Below are 17,628 nucleotides of genomic sequence, written 5' to 3'. Positions count from 1 at the left end.
TATATATATATATATATAAAAGGTATTTAATTGAAGGGGGAAATAATTTAATAGACAGAAGAAGTGGGTCAATGAAAGAGGGCATGGAGAAGAGCAAAAGATAAAAGAAGGGCTATAGACATAGAGGAGGAGAGTAGGAGTACTCATTACCATCACACTTCCCTTCTTTGATCACATAGAGAGAGTTTGTGCCTTTATGGCCTCTTTTGCTTTTACGCACCATTCAGGTTTCTTTCTTCTTCTTCTTCTTCTATGAATCTCGCTGTATTCAACTATCTAGGGTTCCCATCTAACCATTATAGTCAACAATATGATACATACATGTATGCATGTTTTGTGTATATGTATATATGTGTCGTTTTATTCCAACTACATATGACTCCCATTACGGGTGATCATTTTGGTTATAGAAAATCATTCTGTCTTATATAAATTTCAGTTCGGATTTGTTTTTTTTTTTGTTATAAAAAATTCATGTTTTCAAAGAAATTGTTTTTTCCATTACTGTTTTTTAATTGGTTTGATTCGATTTTTTTGAATTTAAAAAAAAATAACCGTTCGATTTTTATATCGAATTAGATTCGATTCTAGTTATATCTTATTCGGTTTGTTTTGATTCGTTATTCGGTTAATAACCAAAATTATCACCTTTAATACCCATCTAATTATTATAAATTTATAGTATGCAATTAATATGATACATGCATGAAGTGTATAACATTTTATTCATGACCTCCAACTATATATAATGTATGGTTCCCATCTACTATTATAGTCTATTATGTGTTACATATATATATATATATATATATATGCGTATGTACGTCTACTGTAGTCGGAGAAATTGGATTAATAAAAATCTGTAGAAAATGTATCAATGGGTAAAGAGATGTATAGTCGGAGAGGAACTCAACTTGGTTGAAAACATAATTCTATTTTGATAGTTCAACTGGTAAAATAGATGTAAAATGTTTGTCTCGTCGTCTCGAATTCTGAATTTCAAATTTAGAAAAATAATGTATAATCTAAATTATATGACACATTTTCAATCTTAAAAATTAGTTTGGACTTTGATTCAAAATATCGAATTATTAAAAAAAAAAAATTGTCCACAAGGATGGGAGCCTAAGCAAAATGTTGCAGTTATAAGTTATAACTATTTTTATGTGTATTAGATAATTTAAAATTTATAAAGATCAAAAATTAAAATAAAAATTGTAGTTATTTGTAGATAATTGACAAGATTTCTGAAATGGAAAAAGTCAAAATTTTATAAAATCCAAAATAATATATATATATATATATATTGTCCAATTTTCTATTCAACTATTTCACTAGTATAACTCGGGTTTCTTGAATTAGTTGATGAATAGTTCGTAGTTGGTTGGTATCATCTTATCTATTATTTCCAAAGTATAAAAAAAAATAGATTACTTCATCTTATATATTCTTATATTTCTAATTATTTTTTAATTAACGCTCAAGTGTTGCTCATTTTAGACACATTTTCGAAAAATACGTGATAATTGTCTGAATAAAGTTAGACAAACACCCCTTTCACTCACCAAAGTCCGAGTTGTATGTTATCATTTTGATTTTCAGGCTTTAGAGTATTTAATAATATTATTTTTTTACATGAAAAAAAAACACCAAAATGTCTGTTCTATGTTTTTATTGAATTGACAATACTAAGACAAAACCTAAAAGTAAAACGTTAGGTTTACTTCTTTTTTTTTGTCTTCTGGATAGCAAAAGGCTGTGAAATATCTTTTAAGACGACATTTTCATTAATATCTTCCGATTTTTCTGAAAAAAATATTACCAAAATTTTCTGCGGCATTCAATTTATTTTCGTCGACAACGAAAGAAGTTCATTTGAAACTGTATAAAAAGGATACATAATGACGTCACTCTCCCACAAAATCATGTGTAATATGGAGATTTTGATATATATTACAAAAAAAAGGTGAAACAAATAATTTCTATTAAAATATAAAAACAAACCAATCCGATTCTATTGAGAGTTAAAGATATCATATTTGTTGTTGTAAGTTTAATAACATCAACTTCAACATCGCCATAATTTTAATTTTATTTGGGATCGGTCGTATAAATTATTCGTTTAAGTTTTCTACTCATTTAGATTTTGAATTAAATATTTCAAAATTTATAACAATTTCAAATTATTTATAATGATTTATTCGTAAAGTAAACCTAAATCTAAATCTCTCTTTTCTATTCACCTCACTTTCTATATTCTCCACTTTTCAAAACAATGTATCTACCGATCTATGTTATATATATATCAAAACCATTTTAAAAGGTTCATCTCATAATTTATCATTTATACCTATTATTCCAATTACTCCTAAAGTTTAGGAAATTTAGATTTATTAAAATTTTATACAAAAATTTTCTTAAATATATTTGAAATATATTAATTCGTCGACATATACTTAAATTTAACATTGTATATGTCAAATTATTTTTTATTACCTTTTTTCCAATTCGATATATTATAAATACAATTTTTATGTGTATCATCACGTAATTAATTAAACTAGATCTTAATGAGATGTTATCATATAGTTGTTACGGGTAGAGAAGCCAATGAGAATTAAAAAGTAAGTGTTAATTTGACTTAAATCTAATCAAATTTGTTTTCTATTTTCATTACTATTTAATTCTAGTTTCCCTAATCTTTGTTATAGAGCTGATCTTTCACATGTAATTTGTCATATAACATGTGATAAAAGGCAAGTCATCATAATCCCACGCCTGGCTTAATGATTTTTTTTTTATAATTATAATCTTGTTGATCCACCATTAATCTCTATGATTACATGCTAATTAAAATTAATAAATAAATAAATAACCATGTTGTTGGGTATGACTTCTATTGTATTAAAATTTTACCCCCATTGAGGTAATGATAATGACTAGTGATTAGTGAAGATGTATGATTTAAAAATGCATAATAATTTATATTATGTTATCCTTGGATACGTGGTAGGTGTGTGCTAATATGCTATGCAGATGACGTTTTTTAAGAATTTTAGTATTCTTCGAATAATTTTAGTTTTGATTACTATATATTTATTTTTATATTGATCTTTTATTTAGAATTTTTATTTTTTTATTTTATTTTATTTTAATTTTTTTTTGTATCGGCGGAAATTCAACCACAGTCTTTCAGACGCGATGATAAACCTTTCGACTCCACGCAATAGTTTGCAAACCACATGGAACACATAAACCACCCATAGGGTGACAAACTCGCAGGTAAATGAAATCAAATTTATGACCTCTTAGAAAATCATGGACTACTCAACCAATTCACATGATCCATTTGGACATTTTTTTAAATTTTAAATTATTTTCTCGAATACATTGTAAATTTTATAATTTTCAAATATAAAAAATTTACATCAAAACTTGATAAATATCTTATATAATAAATTATTTATGACAAATAATAATTCAAACAACGAGTCATATATATATATATATATATGTATCACGGAGAATTATAGTTTTCATGCAGCCAATATATATCAGTTTATCTCAAATCACATTTCTCCTAAACTTCCAATAATGGATTCGATTCTATTGGTTTATATATATATTTTTTAATTTATTATATTACCTTTCTAATGATACTATAAATTTCTGATTTTTGTTTATTAAACTTATTTATTTTCTATTAAATTTAGGTAGGGATGGACAATTAATAATTTGCGTTGGTTGTATTCACTGGACCACACATTGATCTCATCAAAATCTTGCATCCGATTCGGAATTAAATTTGTGAGACCCAATAATATCATTTACCATTTTTGTCGAGACATCGAAATACCATCTTTGTTACTCTTTTCACCAAACTCTATTCTCTTACCCCAAAAAAAAAAACGAAGAGTGGAAAGGAAAATTTTCACATGGATTAATCAATGAACTAAGTATTTTTGTATATTTTTTCAATTTAAAAATCAGAAAATTTTTATTATAAGGAAAATGAAATAGGTATCTCCATCACCATACACACACACACATATATATATATATATATATATATATATATATATATATCAGAAAAATGTAAGAAATCAAAAGATTCAAAAGAAGACAGAAAGGTAAATGCCAATATTTTATCATCCCTTTGCCGGGAAATTACTTTCTATCGTTATTTATTTTTTATTTTTATTGTTTCCGTAAAAGGAGAGGGAATATACTGTGTGGTCAAAAGAGTCAAAGCAACTACGAAACACGAGAACTGTAAAAGCCACACGTGGGTAGTAGAAAGCGACTTCCCAATGTCTCGCACTCACACGTGTGTGGTATTCTTTTCAATGTCAGACTTGCACGTGCACTTCTTCTCTCTCTCTCTCCTTTTTTCTTTTTTCTAAGTTGGATTTTTTTTTTGTAAGGATCCAAATTCGATTTCGAAACGCTCGAATGGCTTATAATAATTTGACTGAGATTGTACTTTTTATACCTTTGAAATCCGATCTTTAATTGATATTAATTCCACATTTTCTAATTTAAATTCGAAAATAATATCAATTCAATTTAAATTTAAATTTAATTCCATTTTTGGTACCTATTTATTAGTAATTCGAATAGCCTATATCTTATTAGAAATCCTAAATTACAAATTTTTAGCATAAAGGGCATTTGTATAATATGTTTGGCTCAAAATACATAAATTCATGATGTAGAATACAATTTCTAAAAAACTCACAACCAGATTTTTTATACTAGTATTGGGTTTTATCTGGTAAATACATTATATTATTAAGTAGAAATTGAACTTTGTAAAAAAATATGATATTATATATTTATGGTTTCAAATAATTCCAACTTTTCCATTTGCAATAATTAATATTTTATATTATTTATCACATAATTTTTGTCGGTTTTCTTTTATCTTTCTTTTTGGGCTTTATATTTTGTTTAAGCCTAAAAATAACAGAGAATGCCGGTACCGTTGAAAAGGCTTTCTGTAATATGGCCTTTAGATATTCCATAGTCTGTGTTACCGGCCCATACTCCATTTTCTTCTTCTGTTCTTTTAAAAAATAATTATTTTCTAATAAAATATTAAAATCTAAACTAAATAAATATTCGAGTATAAATGAAACATATAAAACTAAATTATTATAATTTATAAAAAATTAAAATAATTAAAATAAAGTTCCTATTTCTATATCTTCTAGAGAGTTGTGGTCGCATTTTGAAACTTTGAAGTAAATAGTTTTCTAAACAATTTTGTCTAATAAAGATTTTGAGATTTTTTTTTCCTATAATTTATTTGAAAATATATTTATAAAATCCTCACGGCGAAAGAAAAATACAATAAAAACATATCTAAATTAAAAAACAATTATAATAATATAGAAAAAAAAAGGCTGGAGATGGATCTTTCCGTTCCACGTTTCTTGGGAAGCTAATGCTAACAAACGATCGAGCAAAGGTTAAATCTTTAGTTATATCGCCTCATCGGAAGTAAGTTGCGATTATCTCCGATTCCCATTCTCTTTTCCTCGATCCATTTCGCTTCCGATTTCAGAAAACCCTCACTTCTTCGTAACCAGTCACACTAATCAGACAATCTCGGATCAGAATCATCCTGATCCCACTTGGCTTTCACTCAAAGACTGTTAAGGTTCTTTTGTTCGTTTGAAGACAGTGTCTTGTCTGCAGATGGGTAGATTGTTTCTGCAGAGATTGGAAGGGAAGGTTTACAGTTGCAAGATCTGTAACACCCATCTCGCTCTGTATGAAGAGATCGTCTCAAAGGTTTATTCTTTTCTCCTTTTTCGCATTTTTTTTTTGTTTTTGGGTTTGCAATATAACGATTCTTCTGCCAAACCTTAATCTGGGTAATGCGTATATATGTGATCAAATCGTTCTGGATATAGTTTTACCTGTGCTTTTATGATATTCATTCATCTGTCTGTTCATTGGCAATGACTCGCGTTCAACGCTGAAACTTGAGATGATGTCATCTAGCGTTGTTGTCAAGTTTTGGTGTTGATTTGCATCATATGGCTTTTGCATTATATGGGGGAAGTCAAGTCCTTTCTGCTGGTTTCGGAAAATTCCGTTAACTGTTGCGTTTACTTTCAGAGAAGCCTGATCATTGATGCATTAGTGTTCAGCCATGAACTGTTGTTTGAAAACCCTTTTCAAGCTTTCATCTTTCTATTGGTAAAGGTATCGAATTTTTTGTTCTTCTTGGTAATCTCGCATGATCCTTAGTTACATAGCTTGCAGATCCATAGTGCATCACATTTGTATCAAGGTATACATATACTGTCTGGTTAAAGTCTGTAATTTTCTTGCGTACATCCTACTGTGGTGTGGCGTTAGATGTTATTACTGACATAATGTTGCCTCCTCCATGTTTGTGAGTTGCAGTCTTTTCAGTGCAGCCATGGCAAGGCTTATCTCTTCAATAAGGTGTAAGTTTTCTTCTCTTGATCTCATTTGGGTTTTTGCCATTAGTAGTGAGAACTGAGAAGTGAGAACCTAAACGTTTTTTTCCCTCTTAAATCTTTGATTATGCAATTGCCCTCGATGTTGAAAGCTACTTTGCTTTTTATCCTCTCACCCTTTTTCCATTGACAGTGTGAATGTCACTGCTGGAGAGAAGGAAGACCGGATGATGATAACTGGGCTGCACACAGTTGCTGACATTTACTGCGTCAAATGCGGATCTTACCTTGGATGGAAATACGTAATCACTCCATAATCGAATCCCGAAACACTATTTGTGTTGTTTAATGCGTGGTTTCTGCTGCCAATCTCCTCTGTTTTGTCTCAGGAGGTGGCTTATGAGGAGAACCAGAAATACAAGGAAGGAAAATCCGTTCTTGAACGGTCGGTAGAGTGAAAAAAAACATACTTGATAGATCACTTGTTTTCTGTTTTTGATGATGGGTTTGACATTCCGAGGTTGTTTCTTGTGCGAAAATATTTGCGGGCAGGTTCAAAGTGTCGGTACCGGAAGTGATGGGTTATTGGGCGGCTCGTGAAGCTCAAGAAGCTCGAGCTGGAGCAAGCGATGATGAAGATGATGCTTGAGAGGTCTTTGGTTTTTGGTTCTGCTGCTTCTTTCTGAATCTGAAGTGTACATTCTCTCTCTCTCTCCTTCTTTGTCCTTAGAACATATTGTAAAGATTCAGATCCATCTGAAACTTTCATCTGCTTCTTCTTCCCAGAAATGAACGTCTGCCATCTGAATTGAATTCTAAATGAAATCCCAAATACTATATAATGAATTTCAACGTTGTATGTAATAAAATGATTTGATTATGGATTATAAGATGTATGTACCAATGGAGTGGGCTTCACTGACTGTTAACAAATTTCAGGGTGTAATTGATAATCTTATCATTTTCAGGGGGTCTATTTGCGAGTTTGGTTTTAAAAGTACATGAAAAAAAATAAATCAAGAGATAAAATCCAACGCGAAAGGCGATCTCCATTTCTACTTGCTCCGTGAGTCCCGTTTTCGACTCCATCGCCGGTCCAGAGAAGCACCGAAACCCTAATTTCACACCTCTGACTCTGATGGCGAGTCTGTTGCGAGCTTTGATCGGAGGTCGGAGTGAAGATTCCGGCGACTACGACGGCGTCGAGTTCTGGAGTAACCCTGAACGAACCGGGTGGCTCACGAAACAGGGGGAGTACATCAAGACATGGCGACGCAGGTGGTTCGTGCTGAAACAGGGGAAGCTCTACTGGTTCAAGGAATCTAACGTCACGCGAGAGTCTCGCCCGCGCGGCGTCATCCCTGTCGCGTCGTGCCTCACCGTGAAGGGCGCGGAGGATGTCCTGAACAAGCAGAACGCGTTCGAGCTCTCGACGAGGACGGACACTATGTACTTCATCGCTGATTCAGAGAAGGAGAAGGAAGACTGGATCAACTCGATTGGACGGTCTATAGTGCAGCACTCGAGATCCGTCACCGACTCCGAGATCGTCGATTACGACAGCAAGCGGTAAACTCGTCCGTGTTTTCCAGTCCTGGTACGTGGGTGCGATCTTGTGATGCATCGCTGTGTATATGTATATTTGTTGTTTACAGTCATAAGTCTAAGTGCTTGTAATTGAAGGATCGATCTCCCACTCCGTGAACTTTTAATATTCTTGTCCGTTAAAGTGAACAACGATTGAACTCAGAGCTTTTCATTCATGGAGGTGATGATGAGAGCGCTTTATTCATGTTTTTGTGAGAGAATCTTGTTGGTCTATAAGTATTGTGATCTTAGCAACCTTTTTGCTAAAGATTTTGGCTGTGTAAACCCGAGTGTAAAGCAACTGCATTTATAACTCCTATCTCTTGCACGTATGAATCTGCAAATCAAGCTGACTCTTACAGATTTGAAGTGGCAAAATTTCATGATTTATGGGAACATTGTTGGAGAATTCCGAGAATACAGCCCGTTCAATGAACTTGTCTGTCTTTTTTGGAGAATGTTCTGCGTTGGAGAGCTTGATGGGTTTTTCCCGTCAGATTGTATTGTCATGGTTAGTTGGACTGTGATTCGTACTATCCTAAAAGCGGAAGCGTTGCTGTTTGCGATTATGCATCATTTGTGTATAATGTATGTCTTATCATGGAAATTAAAAATCTTTATATGGCTCAGGATTGATCTCTATGAGCTTTGTGCTTGAGATTATGAATCACCTCTAACAATGTGATTCTTAGCACGGAAAGAAGAGATCGTTATGATCTTGGAATTTGGATTATGCATGCAGCTGAAGATAGCGATGCCTCACGGTTTCAGGATGAATGTTATAAGAAGATGTGCAATCCTAAATCTATGGTCACTCCTTGATTTTATATGTTTTCTCTGTTTTAATTTTTCTAAAATGTTTTTGGGATGTTAAACTATAGAATCCAAATAGGATGTATGTTATGGAATAGTACACAAAATAGGAAAAATTCTTCATAGGACTCGTCAGAGAATTTAACATTCTGAAAATCCATTCCATACATGTCTCTCTGCTTGATGTTTCTGAAGCCTTTTTTCTCTCAAAGAATATCCTTCCATCTCTTGACAAAAGCCACTTCTGCCAAGTCGATGGCACGGGCCATAGCCGCGGCTTTGTTCTGGCATTCACGGTGCTCATCCTCGGGGTCGCTATCAATCACAATGCCGGCTCCAGCTTGAAGGTAAGCCACCCATTCTCTTCGTTTGTTGACGTCATCTTGCGAGTACAGGGTGTTGTCCCGAGTTTCCGTCGGGAAGACGATTGTCCTAATGGCCAAGGCGATGTCCATGTCACCCGTGAATGAGACTCCTCCAAATCCACCGCTGTATGGTCCGCGTTTTCTAGCCTCGAGCTCATCGATCAGTTGCATCGCCCTTACCTGTGATCAAAGTGAACAACAGGTCAGTAATCCGAAACTATCATTGCCCGAAAAACTCGGGTTTTCATTTCGTGGAATCATATGGTGAATATGACCTTTGGGGCTCCACTAACTGTTCCTACAGGTAAGGCGGCTCGGAGAATGTCCCAGCAAGTGAGATGATCTCGAAGCTCCCCTGTAACCTGCACCCGTTCCAACTCGATTATATTAAAATCAAAGACAGGTAAATCTCAAAATCGTTACACCGAAACACTGATTCTGCGTATAATATTCTCACCGTGGAGCTTATATTATATGCATAACGTGGGAATAACGTTCGATACTCATAAGCTCTTCCACCACCATATTTCGCGACCTGCATCGTTTGGATTCGTTACGTGGGATGGATGAAGAGCTAAATCCCAGTACTGTTACCTTTCCAATGTCGTTTCGAGCAAGATCGACCAACATGATGTGTTCGGCACATTCCTTTTCATCATTCAGCAACTGCTTCTCCAGCATCTCGTCTTCGGTTTCCGTCCTTCCTCTCCTTCTGGTCCCCGCTAAAGGTCGGTTAAAGATCTTGTTCTGTGCAACGGAAACGAGAGTTAGCTCCACAAAACTGTTGCAAGATCAATCTTTGACATCGAATTCCGATTTTACTTTCTTCGCTCTAGTGAGGATTTCGGGACTAGACGCCACCAAGATACATCCCCTGGCCTGATAGATGAAGAGAATGTCACCCGATTCGTGAGATTTTTTCGGGTTATCTGTGTCTACATAAAACACACCCATAACCATTGCTATAGGACTCGAACCGTTGAAAGAGAAATCGCCGACCTGCAAATAACCCATGTAAGGACTCGGATTCACAATCCGAAGAGCCCTATAGACCTCGAAAGGATCGGCCAATGTCCTCCTCTCGAAACGCTGACTCAAAACGATCTGGAAAACGTCTCCGTTGAGTATATGCTCCTTCGCTTTTGCCACGGATTCTTTGTACTCTTCCCTTGTCACGTTTGAGCCCCTCAAAATTTGTCCGAAGCGATGAGTTTGAAGCTTCACGTGCCTCGGCCTTGTTGCAGTGTGACAACAAAATCGAAGCTAAGGAGAAAATCCGATCCGAGATCACAGAGGAAAAGCTTAAAGACTGCGGAGATACTTACCGATCGACGGCTTGCAACTTACCGACCAGGTTGTCGAGACGCCGAGTTCCATCACTGTATGCTTTCTCGAAGGAAGATCTCCCGTCAAGTCTGATCCAATGAATAGCGTATGATTTCTGTACAAACGGTGCGGAGGACGTCTGGTTACATATTCCAACGGTTTTGGATATTATCCAATTTTGCGTCGTCCTCTCGGGTTTTTCAATCTATCGATCTCTGTCTCGATTTTGTGACATTTGAGGATTTGTGAGGTGTAGACAAGCCTGAAAAATTACGGGTCGGCCTGGTCCGAAATCTTCGGCCCGTAGTTTGTTCCTATGGGCTTTTTATGGATTTAGGTCGGATTTCGAACATGAATGAATGTATAAAAGATGATTTATAAAAACACAAGTAAAGGTAATCAAAATATTAAAGTTTTTTAGCATATAGTTGAGATTCAAAAAAAGAAAAAAAGAAAAAGAAAGTTCAATAACAAAGTTTAATGGTATATATTTTGTTTTAAGAAAAATAAAAGTTCAAATTATGTAGTGATAAAATTTATTTAAATAGTAAATTATGATATTTTTCAATCCAAATAGTCATTTGAAATTAATGACATTGTGGTTTAAACATATTGTCCATTAAAATATTATATCTTAAATTATTCAGTATTCAACAAATTTTTTTTTCCATAATCGATATGTATGTATGTATATATATTTATATGTGTGCGTGTGTGTGATTGGGTGAGCGAGTGTGTGTATATGTGTAATGTGTAAATATATATAAAGTTAAAACCATGGTTTCGAGTCTCGACCACCATTAATATTAACGAAGGAGACAATACCTTCTCGGCGTGATCGAGTACGACTACTTGCTCGTACAAACCAAGATGCATGTCCGGCAAGTTCATATCATCCTCAGTAGCCCCAGAGAACGGGAGCTTCTCCCTCTCAGCGTACCGAACAGTATCGTACGAGAAGAAACCGACCCAGCCACCTCATCGCCGCCACCAAAAAAAAAAAAAAAAACGCGGGATCTTATTTTGTGATCGATACCAAAAGGAAAGTCGAGGGCGTAGGAGACTCAGAAACACTCGATGAACTACCACAGAACGTATCGGGAAGATCCCGAACTAGTCGAGGGTCAGGTTTCCAAGAATCCGAGATCTTTTTCGGAATCGTCATCGGATCTTCGACGTCGTTCTCCTCGATCAAAGTCTCGTTCTTGTGGTCCATTACAATGACTTTGTTTTCCTTTGCCACTATCTCCATTGCCGGCCGAGCTCCAAGAACGCTGTAACGACCCTATCCAAAGAAAGATCAATCGCCGAGGAATTAATCGAAAAGATTTGGAGTGAAAGTTTTAGTGATTGAAGAAAATTTTCTCTGTATATTAATCAATGAATCTTTACACGTATTTATACAAGGAAATGCTAACAAATTCCTAACAAACTAGCAACTGATTGAGAGAGAATAAAAGAATGTTGAGGAAACGAAAACAGAATGTACAGAACGCCATCTTCGAGTATGTTCTTCTGCTCTTATCTCTCATGGACTTGATATTGTATAAGTTGGGCCCTCATTATGTTTTGGGCCTGAGCTTATATTCGTAATATGCCCCCCTCAAGACGCGATCGGGAGAAAGAGGCTTGAAAGTTTCAATTTGGACAACAGGGCAGAAAACAGAGCTGGTTGCATCTGTTTTGTAAAAAGATCCGCCAACTGATGATGCGAGGGAACATGGAGCATCTTCAGAAATCCGATTTGAAGTTTTTCCCGCACCAAATGACAATCGATATCGATGTGTTTGGTGCGTTCATGAAAAACGGGATTCGAAGCAATATATATGGCCGACTTGTTGTCACAATATAGGGTAGCTGGACCAGAGACGACAACGTGCAGATCAGAGAGTAAATTATTCAGCCATACCAGTTCACAAGTAGCATTGGCCAAGGATCTGTATTCGGCCTCAGTACTACTTCGGGACACTGTAGTTTGCTTCTTGGCCTTCCAAGAGACAAGAGATTCACCGAGAAAAATACAGAAGCCGGATGTAGATCGCCGAGAATCGGGACATGATGCCCAATCTGCATCTGCAAATGCATTCAGGCGAACATCAGATTTGGCTGAGTAGAACAAACCTTGACCAGGGTTGCCCTTTAAGTAGCGTATGACACGTTGAGCTGCTTTCAGATGAATCGTTTTTGGGCAGGAGAGGAACTGACTCAACTTGTGGACAACAAAAGTGATGTCTGGGCGAGTAAGTGTGAGATACAGTAGCCTGCCAACGAGTCGTCGATAACTAGTGATGTCTTGTAAAGGCTCACCAACATCTTTGGTCAGTCGAGTGTTCGGATCCAAAGGCGTAGAAGCGGATTTGCAGGCAAGCAAGCCAGCATCTTCAATCAACTCCAAACAGTATTTAAGCTGATTAACAACAATGCCGGAATGAGAACGTGCTATCTCGAGACCCAAAAAATACTTAAGACAGCCAAGATCCTTGATGTTAAATCTTCGACTGAGTAGACATTTCAAGGCTTGGACAGCTTCATCATTGTTCCCAGTAATAATAATATCGTCTATATAGACGAGTAGAGCCACGAAAGAAGACCCAGAAACTCGAACAAAGAGAGTGTGATCTGCCTGCGATTGAACAAAGCCAGCAGCGGTTAAAACTCGAGCAAAAGTGATATACCACTGTCGTGAAGCCTGTCTCAAACCGTACAAGGACTTATGCAGACGACAAACAGCGTTTGCGGGAAGATGTTCTCCTGGGGCAGCTGTGTATCCTGGTGGGAGGGTCATGTAGATTTCCTCGTCAAGAGATCCATGAAGGAATGCATTTGTGACATCCAATTGGGAGAGGGACCAATTTTTGGCTGCTGCAAGAGCAAGAAGCAGCTTCACAGTCACAACCTTAGCAACCGGGGAAAATGTATCCAGAAAATCCACTCCTTCCTGAAGTTCAAATTATGTAGTGATAAAATTTATTTAAATAGTAAATTATGATATTTTTCAATCCAAATAGTCATTTGAAATTAATGACACTTCCGTTTTATGCGATATACCCAGCGACATCCGACGGCGTGTTTGCCTGGAGGTAGAGGAACGATAGACCAGGTTCTGTTTGCAGCCAGAGCATCGAGTTCGATATCCATAGCATGCCGCCAATCTACATCGGTTACAGCCTCCTTGAAGGTTTTGGGTTCGGTAATAATGGAGGAATTTAAGATAAAGTTCTTATATGGAGTAGAAAGACGACAATAAGAGAGGACAGATGAAATAGGGTAGAGGGATCTGGAAGAAGACGGAAGAGAGTTGTTGGATAAAAGATAACAATGATAATCCTGAAGATAGGATGGGGGCTTGGTAAATCGTTTGGGCCTGATTAAAAGATCTAAAGAAGATTGGCTTGTTGAAGAAGAAATTGGACTTGAGGCTCCTGGGCTTGTAGATGAAAAAGTTGGGCCAGAAGAATTTGGGCCTGAGGGAGAAGGACATGGGCCTAATTGAGAATTAGCATTAGGCGAATAAAAATTGGAAGGGTTCGAAGAGATGGAGATTGGTAAAGGCAAAATGGACGAAGGAAAAACGGTATCTGGGATAACAGAAATATCAGAATGAAATGGGTATATAGATTCATGAAATTCAACATTTCTGGATATGAAAGCAGAATTGGTTTGAAGATCAAGGAGTTTATAACCTTTATAGCCGGAGGGATAGCCGAGGAAGACCGTCGCCCGAGCTCTAGCCGAAAACTTATGACGCTCCGAGGCAAGGGTAGACGCATATGCCAGACAGCCAAACACCCGAAGATACGAATAATCTGGCACCTTGTGCTTTAGCAACTCATATGGCGTTTTGTTGGATAGGAGAGGCGAAGGCGTCCGATTGATCAGAAAAACAGCCGTTCGGATGCATTCCGACCAAAAAGGCAGAGGAATATTACCCTGAAATAGCAGTGACCGAGCAACATTCAGGATGTGCTGGTGTTTGCGCTCAACTACGGAGTTTTGCTGAGGAGTTTGTACGCAAGAATAATAGTGCATGATGCCTTTGGACTGAAACAGGGAGTCGAAGCGCAACTCTGGGGCATTATCAGAACGAACCGCCTTAACCAGAAGAGAGAACTGAGTTTCGATCATGGTCAGAAAATTCGGAATAACCTGCAACACCTCTGATTTACAGCGAAGCATGTATACCCATGTCACCCGAGAATGATCATCGACTACCGTCAAAAAATATTTATATCCGTCATGAGAGGGAGTAGAAAAGGGGCCCCAAACATCAATGTGTATAAGATCAAATAAAGATTTGGATAGGTGATTATTCGAAGGAAAAGGAAGACGACGTTGTTTGGCAAGGTGACAAACACGACAATGCGAAGGGAAAGGAGATTTTGATAGAGAAAGCATTTGAGACATTGATCGTAACTTATGATAAGATAAATGACCAAGTCTAGAGTGCCATAGAGAAGAGTCAATACAAACGGAGTTGACAGAAAAACGAGAAATAACAGGATTGAAATCTGACTCGAGGAAATAAAGATTGTGATAGAGCTTAGCCCTCCCAATCGTCGATCCCCGAGAAAGTTCCTGTATGAGGCAAGAATTAGAGGAGAAAAGGCAGGACAAGTTAGTGCTACGAAGAAGAGCACTTACACTGATGATGTTGAAGGTAAAAGACGGGACATAAAGAACATTCGACAGCAGTAGATGATCATTTAAGGGGACACTACCAGCCTGAGCTACTGAGAGCTGAACACCAGTAGGTAGAGTCACGGTACTGGGAATGATCGAAACAATCTCAGAAAACAGATGTTTGTTAAAACAAACATGTGCTGAAGCACCAGAATCCAGAATCCAAGTATTGCTAAAATCTCCAGAAACAGCAGAGGCATTACACACAAAAGCAGAAAGGAGAAAAGTGTTACCAGCATCAGGGTCGGAAGCAGGGGCGCCATTTTCTGTGATGGTAACACCAGAGGTTTTGAGCCGATTATTGATCTTGGAACACAAATCATGAATCTGACTTAAAGACAACTGATCCACATCGGTGCCAGCAACAGAGGCAGAGGCTGCAGCAACGTTAGTAAAGTTGGGAGCAGGCTTGGTTTGTTGACGAGCAGATGGTCGAGGAGAGTTAGCCCCACTATTTTTCGGAGCTCGATAGCCAGGTGGAAAACCATGAAGCCTATAGCATTTCTGGATTGTGTGACCGTAGAGACCGCAATGTGTGCAAAGAGGACGTTGCTTACCTTTGAAAGCAGAACCAGAGACAGCAGAAATAGCCTCTGGCAAAGGTGAAGCAGAATTCTGAAAGATGACAGCATCAGAAGGCTTTGTAGTTTTGATAAGGCGCTGCTGCTCCTGCGTCGACAGTTTCAGGAGGAGGGTCCATAGCAAGTATATGACCGCAAACATTTTCGTATTCATCATTGAGGCCAAACAGAAAATCAATGACGAAATCTCCTTCATCTTCATCATTCCATCGCTTAGATAGAAGACAGGTACAACGCCCACAAGTGCAGGAATGATTGGCGCGAATGGTCTGAAACTCCTTCCAGACGGCAAAAATGGCAGAGAAATAAGAGGCGACATCCATGGATCCTTGACGCAAATCACGCAACTTCTGCTTGATTCTGTATTTCCGTGGAGCATTGCTTTGCTGATAACTCTTGGACAGAAACAACCACATGTCACGGGCTGTTTCAACGTAGAGCAAGCTTTGGGCAATATGTTCAGCAACTGAGTTCATGATCCAACCTCCAACAATGGCGTTGTTGCGAACCCAGAAGCGAAGATTCGGATCGTCATCATCAGGCCTGGGTAAAGAACCATCGACAAAGCCGATCTTGTTCCGACCCTCGAGAGTCATTCTGAAAGCACGAAACCAAGAAGGAAAATCCGCAGCGCCGGTCAAAGGTTTGGTAACAATAACCACACCACCATGATCGGAGGACGAAAGAAAATAGGGACTGTCAAAATCAGGTGTATACGGAGCCGGAGGAGCAACCGGAGCGACCTGAGAAGCAATAGCAGGAACAGTATCCGCCATTGAAGAAGCAGAGAAAAAGAAAAACCAAAAATTTAGAGAATTTTGAGAAAAATCAGAGAGAAAGCTCTGATACCATTTCAGTGATTGAAGAAAATTTTCTCTGTATATTAATCAATGAATCTTTACACGTATTTATACAAGGAAATGCTAACAAATTCCTAACAAACTAGCAACTGATTGAGAGAGAATAAAAGAATGTTGAGGAAACGAAAACAGAATGTACAGAACGCCATCTTCGAGTATGTTCTTCTGCTCTTATCTCTCATGGACTTGATATTGTATAAGTTGGGCCCTCATTATGTTTTGGGCCTGAGCTTATATTCGTAATAGAAAGATTCGGAAACGCTCACGGTGGTTGATATAAGAGATCCAGGCTCCATTGATTCGAAAAGAAAGGAGGGAATTTCATGATCATCTTCTTCAACCAGACAACGGTAAGCAAGAACAGGAGTGATCTGGTCGGAGAATATACATCGGGATATCGGTACGAGGTTTGGACAGTCGGAACCTTCTGCAAAACGTTGTTGTCCCAATGGTTCGGAAAAAAAAAAAAGAAAATCAGAAATGACATCAGGAAAATTTCCAGAAATGAGACGGAGGCTCGTTCGAATTGTTTTCCCGCATTTTCTCGCCAACCAAAAATGGAGGAGATATAGAGAGAGAAAATCATTTCACATAAGGAAACGCATTTGATGGAATGGCGGGAACGGACGTGGGCGGAGCTTCGGCCGGAAACTCCGGAAACTTTCGCCGGCGGTGGAGACGACGGAGTCAGCCGCAGAGAGAAGCTCAGGCATTGCACCGCTGCAGAATTCATCGGAGTTTTATATGGCTTCTGATATATCCGTGCTTGTAGACACCCCGACGTATTTATAGAGACGTGCAATATATATACATATACATATATATATATATATATATATATATATATTCGAAATTCGGATTTACACTTCTATCGAGATATTAATTAGTCTAAATGCGTAAAGATTAAAAATGTTGGTTTATAGGTTAAAGCTATTTAGAACTTTTGTGATCTATAAAAAAAATTACCAACTCTACTTAAATA

The 17,628-nt window shown here is 37.3% G+C and overlaps 3 protein-coding genes and 1 pseudogene across 5 annotated transcripts; 2 read left to right on the top strand and 2 right to left on the bottom strand.

The window, feature by feature from the left end:
• Positions 1-5,380: 5,380 nt before the first annotated feature.
• Positions 5,381-7,490, top strand: LOC104823144 (protein yippee-like At3g11230). Of its 3 annotated transcripts, XM_010554572.1 has the most exons (7): positions 5,381-5,502; positions 5,701-5,796; positions 6,418-6,459; positions 6,628-6,736; positions 6,824-6,879; positions 6,987-7,129; positions 7,403-7,490. In XM_010554572.1, exons 1-6 carry the CDS (start codon positions 5,447-5,449, stop codon positions 7,081-7,083), a joined length of 456 nt encoding a protein of 151 aa, XP_010552874.1. In that variant the 5' UTR covers positions 5,381-5,446; the 3' UTR covers positions 7,084-7,129; positions 7,403-7,490. The 3 variants fall into 3 exon arrangements, with proteins under 3 accessions (XP_010552874.1, XP_019059304.1, XP_010552875.1); XM_019203759.1 differs by lacking the exon at positions 7,403-7,490 and having other exon boundaries at positions 5,413-5,502; positions 6,418-6,461; positions 6,987-7,321; XM_010554573.1 differs by lacking the exon at positions 7,403-7,490 and having other exon boundaries at positions 5,414-5,502; positions 5,687-5,796; positions 6,418-6,461; positions 6,987-7,321.
• On the top strand, positions 7,479-8,306 carry LOC104823146 (pleckstrin homology domain-containing protein 1-like). The gene has a single exon (XM_010554575.1). It carries the CDS (start codon positions 7,573-7,575, stop codon positions 8,005-8,007), a length of 435 nt encoding a protein of 144 aa, XP_010552877.1. The 5' UTR covers positions 7,479-7,572; the 3' UTR covers positions 8,008-8,306.
• Positions 8,218-13,460, bottom strand: LOC104823147 (annotated as a pseudogene).
• A 2,376-nt stretch (positions 13,461-15,836) lies between these two features.
• Positions 15,837-16,562, bottom strand: LOC104824498. Its single transcript, XM_010556605.1, has one exon. The coding sequence runs from the start codon at positions 16,560-16,562 to the stop codon at positions 15,837-15,839; it is 726 nt and encodes a 241-aa protein (XP_010554907.1).
• Between the last annotated feature and the right edge of the window lie 1,066 nt (positions 16,563-17,628).

The sequence above is a fragment of the Tarenaya hassleriana genome, unplaced genomic scaffold (assembly GCF_000463585.1).
Source record: "Tarenaya hassleriana unplaced genomic scaffold, ASM46358v1 Cleome4, whole genome shotgun sequence".
NCBI classification, from domain to species: Eukaryota; Viridiplantae; Streptophyta; class Magnoliopsida; order Brassicales; family Cleomaceae; genus Tarenaya; species Tarenaya hassleriana.
The sequence above is the reverse complement of the archived record's forward strand: the minus strand, read 5'-3'. Positions and strand labels throughout refer to the sequence as shown.